General features: G+C 43.3%; 2 protein-coding genes across 2 annotated transcripts; both read left to right on the plus strand.

The window, feature by feature from the left end:
• Positions 1-351: 351 nt before the first annotated feature.
• Positions 352-10,094, plus strand: mbd3a (methyl-CpG binding domain protein 3a). Its single transcript, XM_086077426.1, has 6 exons — positions 352-567; positions 1,995-2,139; positions 4,121-4,258; positions 5,447-5,537; positions 5,642-5,819; positions 9,279-10,094. Exons 1-6 carry the CDS (start codon positions 554-556, stop codon positions 9,502-9,504), a joined length of 792 nt encoding a protein of 263 aa, XP_085933552.1. The 5' UTR covers positions 352-553; the 3' UTR covers positions 9,505-10,094.
• A 2,072-nt stretch (positions 10,095-12,166) lies between these two features.
• LOC147180302 (RNA-binding protein MEX3B) lies at positions 12,167-23,412 on the plus strand. The gene is made up of 4 exons (XM_086087775.1): positions 12,167-12,719; positions 13,178-13,717; positions 16,378-16,676; positions 17,756-23,412. Exons 2-4 carry the CDS (start codon positions 13,246-13,248, stop codon positions 18,971-18,973), a joined length of 1,989 nt encoding a protein of 662 aa, XP_085943901.1. The 5' UTR covers positions 12,167-12,719; positions 13,178-13,245; the 3' UTR covers positions 18,974-23,412.
• Positions 23,413-25,111: the final 1,699 nt, after the last annotated feature.

Genomic DNA, 25,111 nt, shown 5'->3' on the forward strand with positions numbered 1-25,111 from the left:
TAGAAGTGCATCTTTTTAAGAAAAAAGTTGTAATATTGGCAAAAACAAAGTGGAAAGGATGTGTGATGCATTTGTGTTTAGTCCTTATGTTTTGTTTCAAACGTATTCAAGTCAAATTTTGATTACACTTTTGTGTGCAAATTATTTCAACTGAATACATGATGGTGGTACTTGCTGTAAACTTTTTAAACCATAACATTACGTGAATTTTTTTTTTAAACACAATTATTTACACATGCGGACCGCCAAGCTCCAGCTCGCGGATCGCTGGGGGCCCCGGGCCTCGGTTTGGGCACCCCTCCTTTCCGCTTTTCACCGTCGTCACTTCCGCACTAGTTCAAGTGAGTGCCGCGGATGGATTTACAGTACAATCGAGGGAGGTGACGTGGTGGGCGGAGTAATCTTGGCGTGGAAAGGTCCTGCCTGAGGAATGGTGATCGATAAACAAATCTCACCGTGCAAATTCATGACAGCGTTGTTAGCATAGCTTGCTAGTTGACATTTGCCACTTTTGAAGAGCCGGCCTGCACGCCGAACGGGGACGTTTGGGAGTATGGAACGCAAAAGGTGAGTAGGACTTGATATGTTTTTACACCGGAGGGAGTTTTTTTTTTTTCTCCTCTTCAATGAAAGTTTGTGCAGCAGGAAATGCGTACACGCGTCTTGCAAACCTAACGAATGTTCTCCCAACTCCAGAGTTGGGAGATAACCAAATGCTTGTTTGTAGCTTTGTTATGCACAATAACATGACTTTTTGTTGAATATTTAGTCGTACAGTACTTGGCGCGGTCTGCCGTCCGCGCTAGCTTGATTAGCTAGCTAAGTTTCATTGTTTACACACGCTTGACTTGAGCGACGTCGGCTGCTCGGAACAAAACTCTCACAGGGTCTTTTTTTTTTTTTTACACCTTTTTTAATTGTGAATACGCTTCGATATTTGTTACTTGAGTTATCGTAGAAAAAGCTCACTAACTCGCTTTGTGTGGGACCCCATGATCGAGTTATGGGTATGCATTCGTGTGCTGGTTTCATGTCGACGCGCACAAAACAACACTGGGGATTATATGCACGTAATAAATAAGCACGTGTTATGGATAATGTTAGCTAGAACATGTTCGTGGTTTTGTCGTCCTAGCAACGTGCCCCCTCGTCCCTCCTCCTCTTCCTCCTCCTCCTCCTCGTCAATATGCTCAACATGAGCAGCCATTGCTATGCTTTGACTTGATGAACATTGTGTGGGCGTGGACGTGTTTGATTGACGTCTTCGCTCACCTGTCATCGCACTGCTAAGGCGGGAAAAGTCACACCTGATGTTGCTGCTCTAACTGGCCACAATCAGACGTACAAGTAATAATCATAATAATCATAATTAGGGCTGGGTATGGGTTCAGATCATATTCCTTTCTCCAGAAGTATCAATGCTGCAAATAGAAACTTCTTGCTCTTACTTGGTGCATTAGTATGATTTTAAAATTGAATCATGTATGTTTTATTGAACATGACCTGATCGAAACAATAAAAAATAATAATAATTGAAATCGCTTACAACCACAGCACTATGTAAATAAAGTGGCACAAACGCTGGACTCCTCTTGGAATAACAGACGGCAACATTTGCATTTGGTAGCCATGTTTAAAAGTTTCGATATCGAATTAGATTTTTTTTTTTTAAAACCAGCCCTAATTATATTACTACTAACTTTGTTTATAAAGCGCGTGAAGAAAAAAAAACACGTCATACTTTGACAAAAACAAGTCTAAAAATATTCATTTATTTTCATTGCAAAATATTATTATGTTTGATATTTACCGTGTAGTAGCTCCAACGGTTACGACGGCCATAACCGAGCCTCCTCAAACGATCAAACTCGTTTCCCACTCCGCAACGTGTTAAGTAAATATTTCTCTTCGCGATCAAAAACTGAAGTCATAAATCCTTGTGTCGTTTTCGTTCTCATCATCAAGTTTTGTGTATGTGTGCGTTTCCTCCCCAGTGTACCAGTCAGGCGTGTCCTCGCAAAGCCGCACCCCGTGCGCGCCCCAGCCAACAACTTTCACACGGAGGAGGCCAGCCAGTCTCGTGCCGCGCATTTACTTCTTACCAAAGTCCAGCGAAGTGGGCACGGCCACCAAATCCGGGTGAGAATGAACATTTAGACTCTTCCCTCCAGATTTGCAAAACATATTTTAGCAATGATTTTATGATCTGGAACACAAAATGGCGTCTTCCAGAGTGGTCCACGCTAAGGCTGAAGATATCGAATATTTTTTGAGTCATCGGCTAAAAAAAATATATTTCATTAGCGCAGAAACGTGCATGTGAGGTGGAGGTATTTTTCGGCTTTAAAAAGCAGGCCTGGCCTGGTGAGTGACGTGGGTGCCAGTGAATGAGCAATCAAATGATTTGAGATATTTGATAGTCATTGCAGGCCAGAACAAACATTTCTATCTTCACATTGTTGCGCTCGTTTGAACTCTTACGATAGATTATTGTAAATCATTGGGGGGGGGGGGAAATAAGCTTAACTTCTTGGATATTCTTTTAGCTTCTCCTGTCCCAGAAAGATAAACATTTGTACAAAAGAAAAAGTTGACCGTGCCTATAAATAGTGATGTATAAGGTGCTCCATCGCCGCACTCAGTTATTGTTTGACTACAGGGAAGAATTTAATGAGTCTATTGCACATGTTAGGAAACTCGTAGCTGTGCTGAGAAGAGGCTTTATTTTTGATTGGACCTCGTAAATTAGCATGACAACGCTGCCCAGACATTTCTTAGCATCGTGTTACGTATTCATGTCTTAATCGAGTACACACGCTGTTATCGTTAACATCGACTTGAAGTTACGTTTATGTCAAAAAGTTCTCAGACGTTTTTCTGTCATTTCAATAAAAATTAAAAAACTTCAGCCCCATTTTTAGCATCAAATTTGATAATATAGCATCCTACCGATTATCCCATCGATTAATCAAGTAATCAGACAAAAGCAGTTATTATTATTTTTTTGTCCAGTTGGGTCATCATCCTCACATTCTACTGTAATATCTGTGACTTTGCATGTGCGTAGCTTTAAAAGGCGGGGCCTAGCTTGGTAAGTGACGTGGGTGTCAGCAAATAAAGAGTGTCGAGTTGAACAATCTGCATGTTGAGTGTAAGTTGTCAAAGCCAGAATTTTAGGTAACTCATTCACTGCCATTGACGGCTATAAACGTCAAAAATGTATTTGAACTAACTAACTTTTTTTTTTTTTCACTTTTGTTAACAAGAGTATGAAAACCTTGAATTTTGTTGTTGTACATTTAGAACAGATTTGTGATTAATTGTGAGTTAAGTGTTGAAGTCATGCGATTAATTACGCTTAATTTTAATCGCCTGGCCCTAATTTTTAATAATCTTTTCTTTTTTTTCTTCTTTTTTTAATTCATTCACTGCCAATGACGGCTATAAACGTCAAAAATAATTTTAACAATTTCTATTTAACATTTTCTCCCCACTTTTGTTAACAAGAGTATGAAAGCCTAGAAAATAAATATTGTACATTAAGAACAAATATAACATTTGTGATTAATCGTGAGTTAACTAGTGAAGTCATGTGATTAATTACGATTTAAAAAATGTAATTGCCTGCCGCCCCAAATTTTTAATAATCTTTCCTTTTTCTTTTTTGAATTTTTGGCAGTGAATGAGTTAAGTGGGAGAAAAAATGAGTGGTAAGGCAGTGTGATGCCCTCGCATGTGGGCAAGGAGAGCCAAAATCGCCAATGCACTTTCAGCTTGCAGTTTGTTGCGACGTATCCAACCGTCAAGCATGCGCACAAATAATGAGAACACTCGTAAGGTGCTTTTCGACTCCACTTTCTGATGTCACTCGCCAGGCCACGCCTCTTAAAGGTAAACACGTGAATGCAGTACAGTATGAACAGCAATTACACTCAATAAATCCAATTAACATGCTCTTATTCTGTTGCTATGCAATACAGGGCAGTTTTTCTTGATTAATAACATTTTGGTCACCAGTCGCGGTCCTAATAGCAAAAATAGTGTAAATATGAACTTTAAAAAAAAATAAAAAATTATCATCCCGGTATTGAAATGTTTGTCATCTGTGTGCTTTGAAAAGGCCAAGCCAGACTTGAACACAACGCTGCCCGTTCGACAGACGGCCTCCATCTTCAAGCAGCCGGTGACCAAAGTAACAAATCACCCGAGCAACAAGGTGAAAACGGACCCGCAGCGGGCCGTGGACCAACCGAAGCAGGTGAGGCGGGTGCACCGCTTTCATGATTCGGCATCAAGGTCAAATTCGGACGCTTTTGTTGCTATAAAATCTCAAGTGCAATTGATTCCGTATGTTATTGTTGTTCGCGTGGGGGGGAAAAAAATCAACCTTGATGACTTGACTCGACGAGATCAAGCTGTCGTTTGCACGTTTGTTCAGATTTGAGTCTTGTTGTGTTGCTGCGCTGCGTGTGTTGAAGGGAGCGCTTGTTTCAAAGTTGAAAATGACCCGATCGTGGATTGCAGGAGTCACCAAAATGGTCCATTTGAGGACCAGCGATCCCCCAAAGGTCCACATTGATTAGCCTGCGGGACGGTTCTAAAAATAGCTTGCCGTTGTTATTTCCATATTGGTTTTAAAGAATCAAATGAAATCGAAAGGATTTTATTTTCAAGCCTGATAACCATGATTTGATTATTTTGGATAAAATATAATTTTAAAGGCCCATTTTTTTTCTATCTGACTGTTTTTTTGTTTTTTGTTTTCTGTCCACGTGAATTTAAAAGTATTTTTCTTACATTTATGAAATAACTGATTTATTGCACATTCAGACAATTCAGAATCTTTTTAATTTGTTAACAATTGTTGAAAATATTTTCATCTCATCCTTGCTGATGTCAATATTTCTGTTACATTTAAGTGATTACAACACGATGTGCCGCTTTCATTAATAGACGAAATCATTTAACCAATTACTGCCTCCGCAAAATTTAATTGGGAATTTCATGTTTGTGGAGTTTTTTGATGTTCCATAAATAATCGAAATTGGATTGAACTGAGTTGAATCGATTATTTATTTTATTTTTTTATCGAACTGAACTCTTGTGAATTGAAATCGAATTGATTAAGGAAATTGGAACAGATACTGATGGTTTAAATGTAGGATTTGCAGTCTTTCTTTTTATGATAGTTTGACGACAGTTTCTCATATTTTGCCAGTAAATGAGAAGTTTGTGTTTAAAGCGTGTGGGAGTGATAAAGCAATTAAAAAAAATAAATAAAAGCGAGAAATATATTATATTGGGGATTTTCACAACGGGGGTTCACCGTCAACGGAAAATCATAATGTCATTTTATCAGCTGTGATTTTATTCGCACGTTGAAATACCACAGCTGGAATTGATCGTGAAAGAGAAACCCATTAGAAGTTTGTGCTTTCACTCGCAGCTGTTCTGGGAGAGGAAGCTGAGCGGGTTAAGTGCCTTTGACATTGCAGACGAGCTGGTGAAGACCATGGACCTCCCCAAAGGCCTGCAAGGTGACCGCGGTTGAAAAAAAAACAAACAACAACAACAACGACCCCGCCGGTTGCCAAGTGACGCCTTTTCAAGCGTCTTGGTCTTTTTTTTTGCCCGTGCGCAGGTGTGGGACCTGCGAGTTCCGACAAAACGCTGCTGTCCGCCATCGCTAGCGCCCTCCACACAAGCCCCGCCCCCGTCACGGGCCAGCTCACGGCGGCCGTGGAGAAGAACCCGGGCGTGTGGCTCAACACCACCCAGCCTCTCTGCAAGGCGTTTGTGGTGACGGATGAAGATATTAGGTGGGTGTGCCCGCTTGCGTGAGTGGGGGGGGGGGGGGGGGGGTTGGGGGGGGGGGTTGGGTTGGACACTGGCAATTTGCTAATTGTGGCCCAAAGTCACTCGTAGACGTTTCTAAGAAAGCGTAAGTTGAATTGAGTGGATACAAGTACTCCTAATTTATTATCTTCTATACATATGCATTGTTAAACACCAACAAAATGAGCCTATGCTAAACGGTTAGCAATCGCGATTAGCATTAGCGCGCTTACATGCTAGCGATTGCCGTTTAGTTCACACATACATAATTATATCGACATTACACATGTGATAGTGTCTTAAAAGTCACTTAAAGACGATGCTTCAACGTTATTCCACGAGTAAACGAGGGTAGAGCTAGCTGTTAGCTACATGAGCTCATTAACTTCCTGTCTTCTTCTGAGCATGTTTTTGGTGCATGACTGCCCTCTGCTGGTTAAGTGATGAACACCTAAAACTGAGTGGCAGGTTATATTTTGGAATAATTTCAGCCCAAGTGCTTTTTAAGGACGCTCAGAACTTCCTTTCGTGTGTTTTGGGGAAGCTCAATGTGCTGTTATTTGTTGTCTTGAATCAAAAACCCATTAAGTCAGTGAGTGTTTTTTAAGCCGACAAATAATAACGTGTGCACGAACAGAAGAAATCAAGTTCAGTTTGCAAAAAAACAAAAAACATGAAATGCCAAAAAAGAAAGTGAAAAATGAGCAGAACTCGTCGCATGCTACTAACTCAAAGGCGTCATCTTTCAACTTTGGGGAAAAAATGTAGGAGAGCGTGTGAATGATTACGAAATGCATTGACTGCTCTCGCACATTTCGGCAACAAGACTCCGAGCTCACTTTTTAGCCGCAGCTACATATCAGATGACAGCAGTTGCCGAACCCCTCGCCACTGTGCGTCAGTTCGAATTGCGCTCGGCCGCGTCGCTCGGCGTGCGGCGGGACATATTTGATGATGTCATTCACTAGGCCACGCCCCTTAAAGACTTCTTGTGACTTCCGACTTGTCTCAACTTAGTCGTCTTGTCTTGTCTTCCACTTTATAAAACAAGTTTATTCTCATTATAGTCATTGTGTTTTTTTTTTTTTTTATGTTTCGAGTCCTGCTTTTCCAAGTTGTTACAATCACAGAACAAAAACATTGTGGTGGTTTTTGGGAAGGCGAGCGAAAGGAACTGTTCACATGAAGGCCAGGAGTGAGATTCGAACCTCAGAACTTAGTGGCAGATGTGGTAACCGCTGGGCCCGCTGGGCCCGCTGGGCTGCCAGATTTTTGTCAGCAATTTAGGGAAATAATGTAAACAAACGTAATCGGCTCCAGGTGCAAACTGTTGCCATCATAAAAGCATAACTCACTCCCAGCAGCCATTTTCACTGAAGCAACCCCCTTCACTCCCGACAGCTGTTTTACTGGATTTTGACTGATTTTGCGAGGCCCACAGAATATTGTCTTCTACTGCTATACGAGCACGGAACTTACCTAAAGAAAGATTTTTCTGCAATTAGCATTAGAATGTAGCTACGTTTCTATGGAGGATCAAAACTGCCAAATTTCAAAATAAATAAATGACTAAATAAGTAACTAAAAGTGAAAATAAAAACATACATATATTATATATAAATGGAAATAAAAATAACAATAAATGTGTGTGTATATATATATATATATATATTATGTGTGTGTGTGTGTGTATATATATGTATATATATGTATATATATATATATTAGGGGCGTGCCCAAAAAATCGATTCTCATTTAGTACGATTCAGAATCGATTTTAAATGTCCCAAAATTGATTTTATTTATTATCTTCCCTTTGTTTGTGTGTGCCTTTTATTGGGAGCGCTGTTCATGTTGTACCCGATTTGGCCACTTAGGGGCAGTGTGGTTCCACGCGGTCTAATACACTGTTAAGTTGTAGCCACATTAGAGAGTAGAAGGAAAAAGTCACGATCAAGTTATTCCAATAAAAGTTGATTTTTTTAAGCGTGGAGCCGTTCTTTTGAGTGATAAAAGTGCCGCGAGTAGCGTGCTAATTAGCATTAGCGAGTCAGACTGGAGTAGATCATTACGATTCCTTGAACATCTATAAATTGAAGCAAAAATCATTGTGAATCAAATCATTGTGAATCAAAAATCGTCCTTAACCGAAAATTTATTCTGAATCGAATCGCACACCCAAAAATCTGAATAGAATCGACGTAGAAGAGACATTCAAAGATCCCACCCCTAATATATATATATATATACATCCATTTTTATTTTCACTTGTAGTCATTTATTTATTTTGAATTTTTGCAAATTTGGTCCTCCATAGGTTTCATCATTATTCACAAACCTGTTGAAAAACATTGGCAAAAAATAACTTTTTGCAAAATTGCCCCGGTTGATCTCTTATACTCTGCTGCCACCCGCTGGCCGTTTTTTGTCATCACTACACTCGCTTTAAGCCACCTCTTCATGGCAGAAGCTGTATCAAAACCTTTTGTATGCTCTAGCATTAAAAAAAAACACAACAACATATAAATATGTTTTTGGGAGTGAAGGACAAAGTATTAAAAAAACGTTTTTGGGTTTGAATGTGTTAAATGTGAAAGCAATGGTTAAAATAACGTTGTTGAAGTCTTAACTGCAAACAAACAAAAAACAAGTCAAATACTGTTAGTATAAAAGCAAAGTCATTAACGATTGTTTTTTTTTGGGGGGGGGGGGCGCGAAATGTTAAATTTTTCAACATGAGCGCTTCCACCGTGTCCAGTAACGTAAACTCGTACGACCGGAGCGCAAACGGCGAACTTGTTGTAGCAATTTAGAACGACGACGTGAAGTCGCGCAGCCCACATGGAAGGCGTCTAAATAAGTAACTAAAAGTGAAAATAAAAACATACATATATTATATATAAATGGAAATAAAAATAACAATAAATGTGTGTGTATATATATATATATGTATATATATATATTAGGGGTGTGCCCAAAAAATCGATTCTCATTTAGTACGATTCAGAATCGATTTTAAATGTCCCAAAATGTATTTTATTTATTATCTTCCCTTTGTTTTGGGAGTGAAGGACAAAGTATTAAAAAACATTTTTTGGGGTTTGAATGTGTTAAATGTGAAAGCAATGGTTAAAATAAGGTTGTTGAAGTCTTAACTGCAAACAAACAAAAAACAAGTCAAATACTGTTAGTATAAAAGCAAAGTCATTAACGAGACTGTAAAAGATGCTTTCTTTTCTTCTTCTTTTTTTTTTTGGGGGGGGGGCACGAAATGTTAAATTTTTCAACATGAGCGCAGTAATGTAAACTCGTACTACTAGAGCGCAAACTTGCTGTAGCAATTTAGAACGACGACGTGAAGTCGCGCAGCCCACAATGGAAGGCGCCGCCCTCGCTCGAAAGCCCCGCGAATGAAATTCCCCTTTTTGCTCGATGTGCTTCAGGAAGCAGGAGGACCTCGTGCAGAGCGTGCGGCGGCGGCTCGAGGAGGCCCTCATGGCGGATATGTTGGCTCACGTCGAGGACGCCGCTGGGGTCGAGCCGCCCGGCGCGCTAGAAGAAGAAGAAGAAGAAGAAGAAAAGGAGGAGAAGCAGCAAGAGGCGGCGGCGGCGGAGAAGGAGGAGGAGGAGGGGGGAGGGGCCGAGCGGGTGGAAAAGGAGGAGTTATAGCCAAGGTACACAAAATGGCTGCCATCATTCCACCGGTGCTGACTGATTTTTTCTGACGTCATTTACCACAACTGAAGTCATCAATTAATCGGGAGGATTTTTTTTTCCTCTTTTGTCACTACTTCGACTCAAATCAAATTGACAAGCTTTTTTTTTTTTTTTTTTAAATGTTTGAATTAAAGGTGCTCTTAAGTTTCAGCAGCGCCGTCGGGTGCCGCGCGCTTTCCATCGAGTGTCGTTTTCGTCGCGGCTGCTAAACGAGCTGAAGCCAACCTGCTCCATGTGAACTGTAAGTGATGATCACTGTACTGTAAACGCGCGTCCGTTTGCGAACAGCACGCGCGTCTTGTCTTTTTCTTCCTTTTTTTTTTTATTTTTTATTTTTTTTATCCCCACCGTCACTCCAAGTGATGTCAAGAAGCGTCGCGAAGATGTCCGAGACGACCTCGTTGGACGGCTCGCAAATATTTGTTACGCTTGACAATAACTTTTAGGTCATGTTATAAAATGGCGAGCGACGTTGTAAGAAACACTGATACTTAACTACTGTACATGAATCCATATTGTTTAAATAAACACTTCTTTTGGAACATGGCTGTATTTGATATGATGGCTTTTGGGGGGGGTTCGAATCTCAGTCTTGGCCTTCCTGCCTGGCGTTTGCTTCTTGGCGCCGAAGCTTGCGTGCGCGTTTAGCGTATTTGATGTTCGTCATCGAAAATGTCCGGCCGAGGGTAACGTGCCATTTTCAGACTACGGCGACGCATGCTGCGCGACTAACAACCGCATCCAGCCTGGAGGCACGTGTCGCGCACTAGTAGCATCCTGAACCCTACCAGTTTCTTCAAAATTGTTCACATCCAACTAAAGGTCGTACACTCTGTACATGTTGCTAGTGAGGCAAAACTATGTACTAGTACTACTAGTGGCATAACATTCTACTAGTTAACATTAAGAACTTCACTAGCAGCGCACAGATGTCTACTTGTGCATAGTTTTGCCTCACTAGTAACATGTGTGCTACTAGTAACATGAAATTCTACCAGTTAACATTCTACTATATATATACATTTCTACCAGTTAACATCTAGCCTGTAATATTACATTTTACTAGTTAACATTCTACTAGATATAAAGTTCTACCAGTTAACATCTAGCCTGTAATATTACATTTTACTAGTTAACATTCTACTAGATATAAAGTTCTACCAGTTAACATCTAGCCTGTAATATTACATTTTACTAGTTAACATTCTACTAGATATAAAGTTCTACCAGTTAACATCTAGCCTGTAATATTACATTTTACTAGTTCACATTCTACTAGATATAAAGTTCTACCAGTTAACATCTAGCCTGTAATATTACATTTTACTAGTTCACATTCTACTAGATATAAAGTTCTACCAGTTAACATCTAGCCTGTAATATTACATTTTACTCGTTAACATTCTACTAGATATAAAGTTCTACCAGTTAACATCTAGCACTTCACTAGTAGTACTAGTAGCGCACACTAGTAAGTTATGCTTCACTGGTATTATAGTTGCCCTACGAGATGACTAGTTTGTGGTAGTAGTACTACTAGTGAAATAAATTGGTTCAAAATGTAGTGCTTCTGTCGTAGTACTAGTAGCAACAGAAGGCACACTAGTAGCTTTGTCCCACGAGTAAATGGTAAACGGCGTGCACTTATTGCAAAGCCTACAAATGTGCCAACGTTTTCCTATTAGTGCGCAGAAATGTCATACAGCAGTGGAAGGAAATTTGGGTTGTCACTAATGATTATTTTAACAATTAATATGATGATTCGTTTTTCGATTAATCCGATTTTTTTTCAATTAATTTCAAGTTGACGTAAATCAAGAACGATTTAGTTCCTTGATTGGTCCTTACGTAACATCTGTCATAAAAAAAAGGGGGGGAAATGTTGATCAGTTTTTCAAAATATAAGCAGATGTTTGCAAATGTCTTACTTTGATTCAACGCAAACATAATCGGTCTGCTTTCATGGACGACTACAGAAATGGGAGAATCTTTTATTTACTGGCGAGAGGCTGAAAATTTGAGGATTTGGACAATTCCATAAAATTCCGTAAAACAAGTGAGAAATTGATTGTCAAACGAGTTGATTAATTATAATGACAATCGATTTGTCATTCTATTACTGCAATGAATTGTCTTACCAGTGAGGACAAAGAGCGTACGAGTATGTCAAGGATTTCAAATAAATATTTCATAAGACTTTGCATACAAATCTTCATGTCATTCATTTTGGGCGACTTTGAAGTTACGACCAGTAACTTTTTCTTTCTGCTACTAAATGCACTGACCCTAAATGTAGCACATTTACTAACTAACTGCATTTAAGTGGGACACTTTTTTTTACTTTTTTTTTTACTAGTAGTGAGTGAGCAAATATAAGACACAAGATCTACTCACACATTAAATAGTGAGGACTAAAGCGAACATGACACATTACGCTGCATTTCAATGATATCCAATAACCGCTAAAGCAGACAACATAATTCAACGCTGGCTTTGAACGATCATACAAAAAACGTTTGCTTGTTTTTTTTAAACGAATAAATAAAGGCATGCCGGTCCCGCCCGACGGACGGACTGACGGACACCACGGCAATGACAGCAGCCGTGGCTTTTTGCGTGGACGCTCTTCTTTCTCCCCATCGCCGCATGTGGCCTTTGAACCCATTGTTGTGTCGCGGCTGACGTCAGTGCCGTCGGAGCGAGCGAGCGGCGTGCGCCTGGCGAGACAAAGGCGGCGGAGAGACACACTCGAGCGGGCTGTGCGGGAGAGAGCGAACGGGGTCACGGAGCGCCGAATCCCACTTTGTTGTCCCCCCCACCACCACCACCACCACCACCACCGCCAAGTCACGCTCGGTTACGGGGCCAGCGGTTTCCCGACCATGAAGACACTCTCAGGAATATTCGCACAGAGACATCGGCGGGCGTCTTTTTAACGTTTTTTTTTTTTTTTTTTTTGGACAACTCTTGTTTTAACGCCACCCCCCCCCCCCCCTCCTGTTTAGCGTGCTAGGCGGCTAACGTGCTAGCTCAAAGGAAGGCTGCTCCTCCCTCCCTCCTTCTTCCTCCTCCTCTCCTTGTTCCCGGCTTACTTTTCTCATCTGTTCCTGGAGGAACAAGGCGACGGCAAAGCGGGGGGCGAGCGAGGCGACAAAGTGAGGACAAAAGTAAGTTTGGGACGCTTTGGGCACGTTTGCGGACGAGTGTGAGCGCGCGCGCGTGTGTGTTTTTAAAAAAGGAGTTCCACAGCGGAGCTAGCTTAGCTCCCAAACAAAGGGGTCGGCAACGTGACTGAGTGTGGAGGAGCTAGCCTGCTAACTGGCTAGCCGGAGCTAACAACAGCACTTGTGACACTTCGTCGCCTTTTTGATTTAAAAAAAAAAAAAGATATGAAAGTGACTGGCGACACGTATCGTTTGCTGTTGTTTGCGTGGGTGACAGAACACGCATTGCATGTTGTTTCAAGGGAGCACTCTGTTCCTTTATCCCGACAAAGCTGGATGCTCGGAGTTGTCAGTCAAAACAAGACAAAGCAAAGCGTCCAAAAAAGATGACACCCACCCCGAAACATAACATCCCCGGCTTTGATTGATTGATTTCAATTTTTTTTTTCCTATCCTTTCAGAAGTGGGGCGAGCTCACTCCCGACAAACAAGCATCCGTGATCTGATGTGATATCCACGGAGGGTGACTATGCCAAGCCCTTTATTCCACCCCGACATTATGGACCACGACGTGGTGATCAGCAGCCAGCACAACGGGGTCGGCCTGGCCCGAGAAACGGACCAAGAGTCCCGGGACGAGGACCACCAGGAGGTTCTCCGCTTCGCCCTGGACCAGCTGTCACTCATGGCCCTGGACAAGGTGGACGGCGGCGGCGGCGGCGGGCTGGTCGACACCCTGGACGGGACCCAGGCCCCCGGCTCGGAGGGCTACGCGGACCTCCAAATGTCCCGGGACTCGCCCGACTCCTGCTCCCCGTCCCCGGAGTACTACGGCTCGGGCGGCTACCACATGACCGGCGGCGGCGGCGGCGGCTCGCACCCGATGCTCCACGGGGAACAAAGCGCCGTGGTCCTCTGCAACCGAAAGAGGAGCGTCAACATGACCGAGTGCGTGCCGGTGCCGAGCTCCGAGCATGTGGCGGAGATCGTGGGGAGGCAAGGTGAGCCGATGAGCGGGCTTGTTTGGCGGAGGGGGAGCCCGGCGGTTCTTTGTTTGGGTGCTCGGTCCCCCCCCCGACAACTTTAGTTTCCACACTCGGCGTGCTGTGTGTGTAAACACAAACTGGCTCGGTCACTACTGCTTTTTATTTTATTATAACTGTCATATTTGCGACACGAAGTGCGTGCTTTTCACACGGTTTTTGGACAATAGTTTGACAGGTAGCGGAGGGGGAGGGGGAGGGGTGGGACGGGACGGGGTCAGACAAAGCAGTCTGGACATGTCTTGCAGCCTGCACCAAACAAAGGAAATGGCGCTCAATGAGCTTTGAATGCATCATAAACCGAGAAAAAGGGGACTCTGGTGAAACGCGAGCGTCAGCCGTCGCTTTTTGTGTGCGCTTTTAAACGGCGCGATTGTGCCTTTTTATTTTTGGCGGCGCTGGAAACGGAGCAGACGGCCGCACAAACACGGGACTTGGGCGGTGTTTACGCCCTGCACCCAAAAAGGCTTCAGCTCGCCCCGTCCGTACGCCGACGCCGCTCGACGCCGCGTTTGCCCGCCTTCCGACGCAATTCGTCGCCTTCTTTTTGTCCCCGTCGCGCTCACTCGACGGCGGCTGGCGCTTTTTTTTTAGCCGCCGAGTAGCTTGCTGCGGCCGCGGCGGCGTTTCCAGCATTGTTCTCTTTGTTTGAAAAAGCCATGCTTTCTGCTTCCCACAATGACATCACACTCCGCGCCTCCTATTGGTCGCCCGGATGACGCGTCATCGTTTAAAGGCACAGTGCACCGGAGGCCACAGCGCACGGAATTTGTTTGGCAGGAGGCTTCATTTGGAACATACCCCTTTAAATGGTTATTCGAAATACAAATTAACATTTAAGTATGTGTTTAGGTATTCTATATGGAAAGCCATTTATTTGAGCATGTATTCAATATCCTAATACATCTTTGAAGCTGAGAGCTACTTTGAAGATACTGATTAGTTTGGAGGACTACCAGTTTGTGATACTCTTATTAATGGCTGAAAAAAATATCGTCTCGAAAAGGGAGCGGGACAATTACCTGACTAATCAATAAGAGAATGAAATATTTGTTAGTGACAGCCCTAGTTATTAATAATTCGTGACGTTTATTTATATTATGTTCACAATTAGGTGACAGATAAAATACTAATACAATAATTTAAATTAAATTATTCTAGTTACATTTTCAAATGATGCTTTATACACAGAAGCATGTTGCATTCACTTGAAAAAACAAACAAAAGTTTTCGAGTGGCAATTTTTTGTTTTTGTGAATTTTTTTAGTTTGTTTTTCAAATTATTAAAAAATTATTTAAATGGGTTTCCCCCCAGTTGTTCTGAATATTTTCTGTTTTTTAAAAATGTTTTTTTCCTGTTTTTCAGAATTATTTTTCATGTTTTTCAAAGTTTATTCCCTTTTTTGGGGGATTTCCCCCCGTTTTTCAGAAAAAAAATCTGTTTATTGAATACTTTTTTTTTTTTATATAAAACTAAAATTAAATATTCCAATAACTGAAAAAATACTAAGCAGGAAAAAAAAAAGAAATATTGGAAGAAACAAAGCCCCGAAAATATTTCTCCAAACTCTGGACTTTTTTTCTTTAGTGAATGCAATACACTTCCGTATTTACACATTTCCAGAAAATCCCAATATACTGGTTTGCTATTTTTGGAACACGTCTGCGGGCTAACCATGTGCTTCTTGAGGGTTGCCTGAGCACCAGGTTGGTGACTCCTGTCCTTGATATTCACTTTCAGTTTCATTCACTAGTACGCTTGTCCTTAAGAGGAAGACAATTCAGTGCACACGCAGAATGACTAAGACAACGGTAGTGTTTTATTAATACTGTAGCACAGTATTTTGCAAGTAAGGGTTATTGCATACTACAAGCCAAAACTGGCACCCGTGGAAAACTGTTACTGGCAAGACATTCGTTTTACTAGACTTAACCTGGATTTGAAAGACATCGAGTACTGCAGCCACCTAATCAGGTGCGATCTGTCATACAAATATGTATAAATACTTCTCGAATCGGAATTGAGTTATCTTCTTGAACTGCTCAATTGTTTTGCTGCCGTTCTTTTATCGGATCACTTTCCACACTAAGGCTGAGTGTCTTCGTTATTTTAATGCATACAGGGTCGGGACTTTTTTTTTCTTCTTTTTTTTTTTTACGAGTCACATGCTCCGTGACCCACATTGGCTATAGCAGGCCAGACATGGAAATGAAAATGGTGGACCAGACCAGTCTATGTCTGTTGGGTCATTTGACATTCTTGCTCATCTGAGAAGTGTATTAAAAACCTTGACTTATTTAGCGTGTCAACTAACAGGTTTTCAAGTTCTAAACTGTTGCTTTTTATTTTTATTTTTTTTATTTTTTTATTTTTTTTACCACCACGCGAATGAAGTGGAAAAAGAGAGTAAATGTAGTCAGTGCTTGTTCTTTTCATCAAAAAGACTGAAGTTGTCGTCACTGCATATCAATCATTTTATCATCTTGCACTCCCCCTAGTGGCCATCCTTGCATCTGCAGCGTCTGTGCACTTCACAAACAGGATAACTAAGTTTTCTTCAGAGTTGTACTCTTAAACCTGGCGTGTTTCAGATTATTTTTTCTTCTCTTTCATCCAGGTTGTAAGATCAAAGCGTTGCGCGCCAAGACCAACACGTACATCAAGACGCCCGTCCGCGGCGAGGAGCCCGTCTTCATCGTGACGGGTCGCAGGGAGGACGTAGAAATGGCCAAGCGGGAGATCGTCTCCGCGGCCGAGCATTTCTCTATGATACGAGCGTCCCGTTGCAAAGCGGGAGGGTCCGGAGGAGGAGGAGGAGGAGGCGGCGGAGGAGGCGGCGGCGGAGGAGGAGGAGGAGGAGGAGGAGGGGGCTCACTTCCTGGACCACCGCACCTCCCTGGACAAACAACCATTCAGGTACTGCTTGACTGCCTTCTAAAAATTCTAATTTAAAGCTCAAGGCAAAAAGAGCCTTGGAGTTTGTTGCCCCCAAATTGTGGAAGGTATTTTTGTATGTAATTTGATCAAGAGTCGACGTTTTTACAGCAAAAAGTAGTTTAGGGCAAACGTTCCAGTAAAAACAATCAATTTTTTTAATTTTGATTTTATTTGCTTTAAATTACTGTAAAATGTTGTCTGTGTTTTATTGGTCCCGATCTGTTGGACAGTAATTAAGCCCGTATTAGCTATTTCAAAATGGCTGATTGTTTACGTCGATACGTGACATAAAACAAAAGTAATGACGTTCAAACGTTCCCATCACCCCCAAATTAGTAAATTTGGCTAATTCTTGTCAATTTTTCACTCGGTTTATAAATTTGGATAAATATACAGTGAAGCGTGACGTAAAACAGTCAAATATTCTGATTGTCATTCATGTCAAAAGTTATTTGATTGAATATATAAAAATCAGGCTGATGAATCAATGATCTGAATATTATTCTGCCAAATATCAGAATTGACATCAGCCACCAAAAAAAAAATCGATTATCTGTTGAGCCCCATCATTTTATATACACGCTTCACAAAGACCTTAAATTAAGTCAACTTAATGTGACCTTCTTTAAACTTTTGAATTAACGCGTCCAACTTTTCGGGGTTTCAATAATTTCTGCACTAATTGTTCGTAAGACAAGCAGCTGAAAATTTTGAGTGAACTCGACTCGTTTTACAGAAAGACAGAAAGAAGCTTGGCACATAGTGAACATTTTTTTCCTCTCTTGGTACTAGAATAAATTGTAATTGCACATCCACGACAGTAGGTGGCAGTGGCGGTTTCATCATCTGATTGATGTATTTTATTTGGTCTAGCCGAAATGTTCTGCATTGGCGCGTTTAAAACAATTTCGTAGACAAATGATACAATTTGTAGTCGTGGTGGAGATTTGGGGGCCCTTCCCAAAAATTGTTGTGCCGGGGGGGGGGGGGGGGGGGGGGGGGCGTTAAAAGCAAATAATTGAGAAGCACTGACTTTCTTGCTTGTGTTTGTGTCGCAGGTGCGTGTGCCCTACAGAGTGGTGGGTCTGGTTGTGGGTCCGAAGGGCGCCACCATCAAGCGCATCCAGCAGCAGACCCACACCTACATCGTGACGCCCAGTCGAGAGAAGGACCCCGTGTTCGAGGTGACCGGCATGCCCGAGAACGTGGACCGGGCCCGGGAGGAGATCGAGACCCACATCACGCTGAGGACCGGAACCTTCGTCGACCTGCAGGGAGACAACGACTTCCACACCAACGGCACGGACGTCAGCCTGGAAGGCTTGGGCGCCCTGGGCGCCGGCCTGGGGGCGTCCCTGTGGTCCCGGGCCAGCAACCACCATTCCGCGGCCCCGCCCCCTCCGCCCTCGCCGCCGCCCGCCGCCATCCAGATGTCGGTCAACCGCAAGATGTCCTCCTCGGTGGCCTATCACGCGCACAATGGCGGGATGACTTCCGAAGGCTACGGCGGAGGACGCAAGGGCAACGAGGGCGCCAGCCCCACCAGCCCCTTCAGCACGGGTTCCAGCAGCGCCGGCGGCGGCTTCACTTTCGGCGGCGACTCCACGCCGCTCCCTTCCTCGGAGGAACTGGCCTTCGAATTCAGCGCTTCCAACATCTGGGCCCCCTTTGCCAACAAGTCGGGCGGCCCCTCGCACTCGCACTCGCACTCGCACCCGCAGCCGCCGCTCCGCCGCAACAGCAGCGGCCTGAGCGGCGGCGCCATCACCCCGCGCTTGTCGCCGACGCTGCCCCAGGACGCCGGCGCCGGCCCCCTGGAGCACCCGCTGGCCCGCCGCGCCCAGAGCGACCCCCTCAGCACGCTCTCCTGGCTGCAGTCGGGCAGCGCGGCAGGCGGCGCCGGCGCCGGCTCCTTCTCGGGCGGCTCCAGCTCCAGCTCGGGCGGCTCGTCCACGGGTTACTCCTCGTGCTCGGCGTCCTCGCTGCCCGGCGGCTCGCCCACCGACTCGGAGGGCGGCGTGGGCCTCAGCTCCGGGATGCTGAGTCGGCTGAAAGGCGGGCCGGGCCCCGGCGCGGCGGGCCTGGCGGGCGCGGGGCCCGCCGGCGTCAACAGGGACTGCTTCGTGTGCTTTGAGAGCGAGGTGACGGCCGCGCTGGTGCCGTGCGGCCACAACCTCTTCTGCATGGAGTGCGCCGGGCAGATCTGCCAGTCGGCCGAACCCGAGTGCCCCGTGTGCCACACGCCCACCACGCAGTGCATACGCATCTTCTCGTAATGGCGGCGGGAGCGAAGCCGGGCCAGCCGGCGGGAAGCGAGGCGAAGGGTCACGTGGATTCCCTTCAACAACAAGTGGACCGTCATAATAATAATAACAACAACAACAATAATAAATGAAGCATTACTAGAGACGATGATGCTGACGAATAATAATAATAATAATAATAATAATTTTGGATTGATTTGGAGACGACGTGTGGCTGGCGAAACTAGTGTCTTATCTCTCTTCAGGCCTTCGTTTTGGAACCCGCGCATCTCTTCTTCCTTCTCGCAGTCTTTCCTTTGGACTCCTTTTTCTACTTGGCAAATATTTTTCCATGTCGCTGTCAGATGAGGCCTGCACTTTTCTACTCGCTCGCGCTCAATCCAGGGGTGTCAAACTCATTCTTGTCACGGGCCACGCGTTAAGACCGATAGCACAGAATGGAGGAGAAGAAGAAGAAAAAAAAAGTTTTGCTGTTTCGCCATTTTTTCCGTTAAATAAGCGCTCCTAATTGCAATATTGGTTCAGCGGTGCCTTGAGATACGACGTCAATTTGTTCCTGGACAACGCTCCTAACGCAAAACACTGGTCGGACATGCAAATGTACATATGGTAGGAATAGGTTCTTTGCAGGGGATAAAGAACATACACCCCTGAAAATTGTTATCTCTCAACGTGTTCAACTTGGAGCTTCTTTTTTGAAGAATATTTATGAATTCAGTCGTCGCGTCATCCGTTTACACGATGCTCAGATCTTGAAAAAGTCTTAAGTCGAGTCACTCGTATCTCAAGGCGCCGCTTTAGAATTTGGGAGCTGTGCGTAGTTTATAAAACAAAAAACGAAAGCTCATTTGAATTCAAAGTCATCCACTAAAGTTGAAGTAAGTAGAACGGCAACTGCCATTTTGAAATCAGAAGTCAAAGGTCGTTCCGTTTATTTTGCAAACTCACTTGGGACCAACAAAAGCAAAAGTTTCGGCATCTGGCGACGTTTTGAGCAAGAAGCCTCAAAAGCCTCAAAATGACGTGAGTTTGACACCTTTGACAGGAATCCCGTTGTTTGGCTTTGCTCTTGCGTGCCGTTGACCCCATTCGGTGACCCCCGACCCCCCAAATCCTCCATCTTGTGGCCTGATAGACCCAACGTAGCCATCAAGCGATGCCAAATGTCTGGAAAAGTGAGCACATTGTCTCTGCTTGGAGCTCAGGCGAAAAATCGCGTGTGTGCGTGTGCGCCTGTTCACCTCCCCCACGACAGTCTCCGAGGCAGGAGCTGATCCATCCGCGCCCTCCCCCACACGAGACCCCCCCCCCCCCCTGTCCACCCACATCCTGTCTGTTCCACTTGCATCGGCTCCTAAAGTGCTTTCGGACTGTGGAGGCGTGCGCATTACCCCGAGAGTTAAAATGCATGTGGATGTGTGAGAGGAGTTTTTTATTGAGAGAATGTGATTGTGTGAGAGGAGTGTGGTTACTCTGTGAGGATGTATTTGTGTGTATGTGCTTTGTGAGAGTGTTTGCATGTGTGTTTCTAAGTGAAAGTACGGTTTATGTGAGAGTGGTCTTGAGTTTGAGAGCTGTAAACGAGTGAGAGTTTGTATGTGAGAGAGTGTAGGAGAATTTTAGTGTAAATGAGTGAGTATGGTTGTGGGCGTGCGAGAGTATTTTTATGTGAGATGTTTTTTTACTAGGGTGTTTGTATGTTACTGTAAGAGAGAGTGATTGTGTTATGGCGAGTTTTGTTTGAGTGGGAATGTTGCTGTGTGCAAATGTGTTATGTGAGAGGAGTTGTTTGTGTGTGTATTTTTTCCTGTGAGTGTTTGCAATTGATGTTGTGTGAACGGTTATTTGATCAGAGGGCAAGTCTTTTTTGTGTGTGTTTTTTTTTGTGTGTTCGGAACCTGCGAGAGTTTTACTGAGAGAGGGAATGTTGTGACGTCACTCGTGAATGTTTGCTCCAACGAGGTCTTGTTTTAAAATGATCGGCAATATGTCGCCACTCGTCGAAAAAGCGTTCTGACCAATATTGCCGACAAATCCGTCTCGGGGCGGCCATTTTGTCTTGTACTGCCACTTGCCGTCGACTGAAATTGACATCGCAGTTGCTTAAGAAACGGGTAACGACCAATCACAGCGCGCCTTTTTTCTTGGTTTGGTCATGTGACGGTCCCAAGCTGAGCCCTTTGGCCTTGTGATGTCATTTTTAATCGACAGCATGTACAAGACAAAATGGGCGCCCACTGAGATGGATTTTTCTGCTCAAAAAGAACCTAAATTATAATGACAAATTAACTTTATATTTATTTGGTTGTTACTAACATAACCGGGAGATTAATTCTCTCCCGATCGCATGTTGTTTCTTTAGGAACGCAACGAGACTTAACTTGCTTTCTTTACACGCGCTTCACATTGCCGCCATTACGTCACTACATCCTAATAAAGTTTCTACAAAATGTAAAAAAAAAAATCTCAAGTTATGTTAGTAACAACCAAATAAAGAATACAGATGAAATTTGTCATTACAATTCTGGTTCCTTTCAACTCATCGTCCACAAATGCATTATTAACTCATTCACTGCCATTGACGGCTATAGACGTAAAAAAAAGTTAGTTTAACTTTTTTTTTTTTTCATTTTTGTCAACAAGAGTATGAAAACGTGGGGGAAAAATATTGTACATTTAGAACAGATATAAAATTTGTGATTAATCGTGAGTTAATTATTGAAGTCATGCGATTAATTACAATTAAAAATTTTAATCGCGTGAGGCCCCTAATTTTTTAATAATCTTTTCCTTTTTTTAAAACAATGTCTAGGTTTTCATACTCTTGTTAACAAAAGTGGAAAAAAAATGTTAAACTAATAAAAATAATTCAAATTAATTTTTGACGTTTATAGTCGTCAATGGCAGTGAATGAGTTCATCACAATGCCGTTTCCTTTCCATGCAAAAAACGCCACGACATGTTTTCCTTTTGGGTCTTCCACTCATTCTGTTAGCAAAGAGGACGCCGCCTCTTCATCATCCTCTTCAATTAGTTGTCATTGATATTTGTTTATCTTGAATCTGGCGCGAGTTTGCAGCAACTGCCTCCCTTTTGCTAGCGTTTGTATGCGGGAATGCGCTGGAGACGCGAAGAAGCCATGACAAACTCAAATCGCCGTCACGTTAAGGGCTTCCTCTTCCTCCTCCTCCTCCTCCTGGTTTTTCATTTTTTGGGGCCCACACGAAAGTAGGAAGACTGGACTGTAAACTTTCCGGCAGCTAGTGGCCATCACATCACCCAGGGCTTCCACACACACACACACACACGCACACACATTTTGGGTTCCAATCCCAGCAAGCTGCAGAATGTTTTGCTCGATGTTGGACCAGATCGTCACGTGGGATTCGAAAAATGCCCAAATGCGCCCGCGCGCGCGCGCGTCCGGGGGGGAAAACTGATTTTGATGCCCCCGGACCGCCGAGTGCGTTCATCCAAAAGCCCCGCTTCGAAACAGGAAATGAGAGAATGTTCGGCTTAATGTACAGTACTTTCATTGTTTAAAAAGAAAAAGAAAAAAAAAAGGTACAATTTTTTCAGATTGACTGCTGATTTTATTTTTTTAAACCCAATGTGTTCCCCTTCCCCCATTTTCTCGCTTCAAGGTTTGAAAACAGGGTTTCCTGAGGCATGCTAGCCTGACCTCTGACCTTTCTTTTTTCTGATTAGAGGGGGGGATGCAAAGCCAAGCCTCGCCAACAAAGAGGGGGGGCAGGGCACGGAGCCGGGGGGGGACTCCGCTCAAGCCGCCGCCCCCGCTCGCCTATTTTTTGCTTTAATTCTCTTTTGTACGCTGAACCAAAATGTAAACAACGTCAGCAGAAGTACCCGCGTGTGTAAATATCGGAACAATCATCTTGTTTTCGCCAGCAAAATGGCTTCTTTGAAAACGAGAACTTGTATCATTATTTGTAAGTTAACCATCTGCATGTCATTAGCTCATTTTTAAGATTGAAAAAAAAAAACGACTTTTTACACATTTTATTTTTACAATTGATTTGCTTACCTAAATATCCCAGACAATAATGTGACCGTTTATTAAGAATTATTTTTATTTTCCTTTTTTATATTTTCATTACTTTCTGTGTACTACATATAGGCAATTTATAACAAAATGAGAAAATTATTGAAGAAAATTTTAAAATTGAAATATATTTTATTTGAAAGTTTATGGACCTTTTAACCGAGCGCCGGGAAAAATTGTATCAAGGTATAATTTGAGCTGGTTTGACGGTTATGAGAAATGTATCAAGAGTTTTATTTTTTATGCTTCCTTAATAAAGTCTTGGTTTTTGGTTTCATTTTTTTACTGTAAAAATTATAAAAATGCGTCTTGTCTTTTTTTGTGCTGTGTTTTGGTTCCATATGGGACAGCAGGCAGAAAAATAAAACCTTTTCTACTTTGTCGGTGAGCATGTGCTGCCCTTATTTCAATGATTTGAGCTCATGTGATTGCAAAACGACAGGAAATCAATATTTATTTATTTTAAATGTGGGTGGTGGTGGTGCTGTACATGCCAGAAACTGCAAGGAGCATGAGAACGGTCCCTTCTGGATTTAATGGTCATAGTCGTCCAGCAGATGGCGCCATTCCCACCAACGTGTCTGGTAGTCCATTATGGATTTAAAGGTCATAGTCGTCCAGCAGATGGCGCCATTCCCACCAACATGTCTGGTAGTCCCTTCTGGATTCAATGTTTATAGTCGTCCAGTAGATGGCGCCATTTCCACCAACATGTCTGGTAATCAAGCCAAAAAGGGACAAACGTGCGAACTGGAATTCAGTTCGCACAAATGAACCAATGACAATTCGATTGGGCCAACTCCATTTTTACAGGAGAGTCAAAAGTTTCACAGTTGCAATAAACTAGGGGAGGGGGGGGGTATATGGCGTAGATTCTGTATTAAGCTATTTGACAGTACTTCCTGTCAAACATCTGGCAAATCTATCAATATTACAATAAATTGGCATTTATACTAACATGCAAATATGCAAATATAGGTTAAAGGTCTACTTAATTTCCAAGTCGTCCCCGGAATCTGATTTTCTGTTATGTTTGTTCGGTTAGGGTTAGTGAGTGAAAACTCGTTTCATCGGCGCGGCCATTTTGGAAATGGCAGTTGGCACGCTGATGAATCGGGAAAAGTGCAAAAATGGATGGAACATTATGTCAAAATTGGACATATTTATTTAGCTAGGTTATATATTTTTTCCCATTCTTTTTTTACGTTTTTGGAGTAAGCTTATTAGTCTCATCTTGGTGAAAAGTGACAAAGTACAGCACAACTATTTCAGATGGTGTCATGGGAATCCATGGAATGTTGTTTTTCCTCTGCTTTGCTCGACATCTTTTTCAGCATTTGCGTCTTCTGCTGTGAGCGCGATCGCTCGTCCGCGCTCGAGCGCGTACGTGCTTTGCTTTTAATTTCACATTTTTCCTAAGAGCTTTCTTTCAAGATCAGGAAGAGAAAAAACACACAAAAGAGTCCGAGTGTGACACAAATGTCCTTTTTATTAGGAAGCCGACCAGTCAGGCTGCATTCTCGTTCCGGGACAATCAATTATGATAGGAAACCAATTAGAAACATCCTCAGTAGAAAATAATCCTCTCATGCGAGTTCTGTGTTCACACCACATTCATATTTCTTACAGATGACATTTTCACAAGCCTGTCGGAAAACAAACGCGATGAGACGAGTCGTCGTTTCGGAAACAAATGGCAACGTATCGAAAAAAAGGAGACGCGTGCTGGCACATTAAATTCCCATCATGCATTTGTGTTTTCTATTCACACGTGTGGCGGTCGCGTCTGCGTGCACGCATGCATGCGTGTCGTGTGACGTGGCCCCTTTTTGTGCTTGATGGCGTGAAGCGGGTGGCGAAGACCTCGCCGGGTTTTCTTTTTCTGTCCACGTCCCGTTTGAAAAGCCCTGACGAACATCACAACGCATGAAGACTGCTGCACGTGCGTGTGCGTGCGTGCGCGTGTGTGTGCGCGCTCCTCATAAATGGGACACACGATCAGGGTTTCCCAAAAGAAGTGTTGGGCCCGCTGTAGCAACTTTAGAGTGCCCCGTTGTCCCGACGAGTGCACGTACGTCATGGTGAGA

Source organism: Leptonotus elevatus, chromosome 1, assembly GCF_054856555.1.
Source record: "Leptonotus elevatus isolate MCC_2025b chromosome 1, RoL_Lele_1.0, whole genome shotgun sequence".
In the NCBI taxonomy this organism is placed as follows: domain Eukaryota; kingdom Metazoa; phylum Chordata; class Actinopteri; order Syngnathiformes; family Syngnathidae; genus Leptonotus; species Leptonotus elevatus.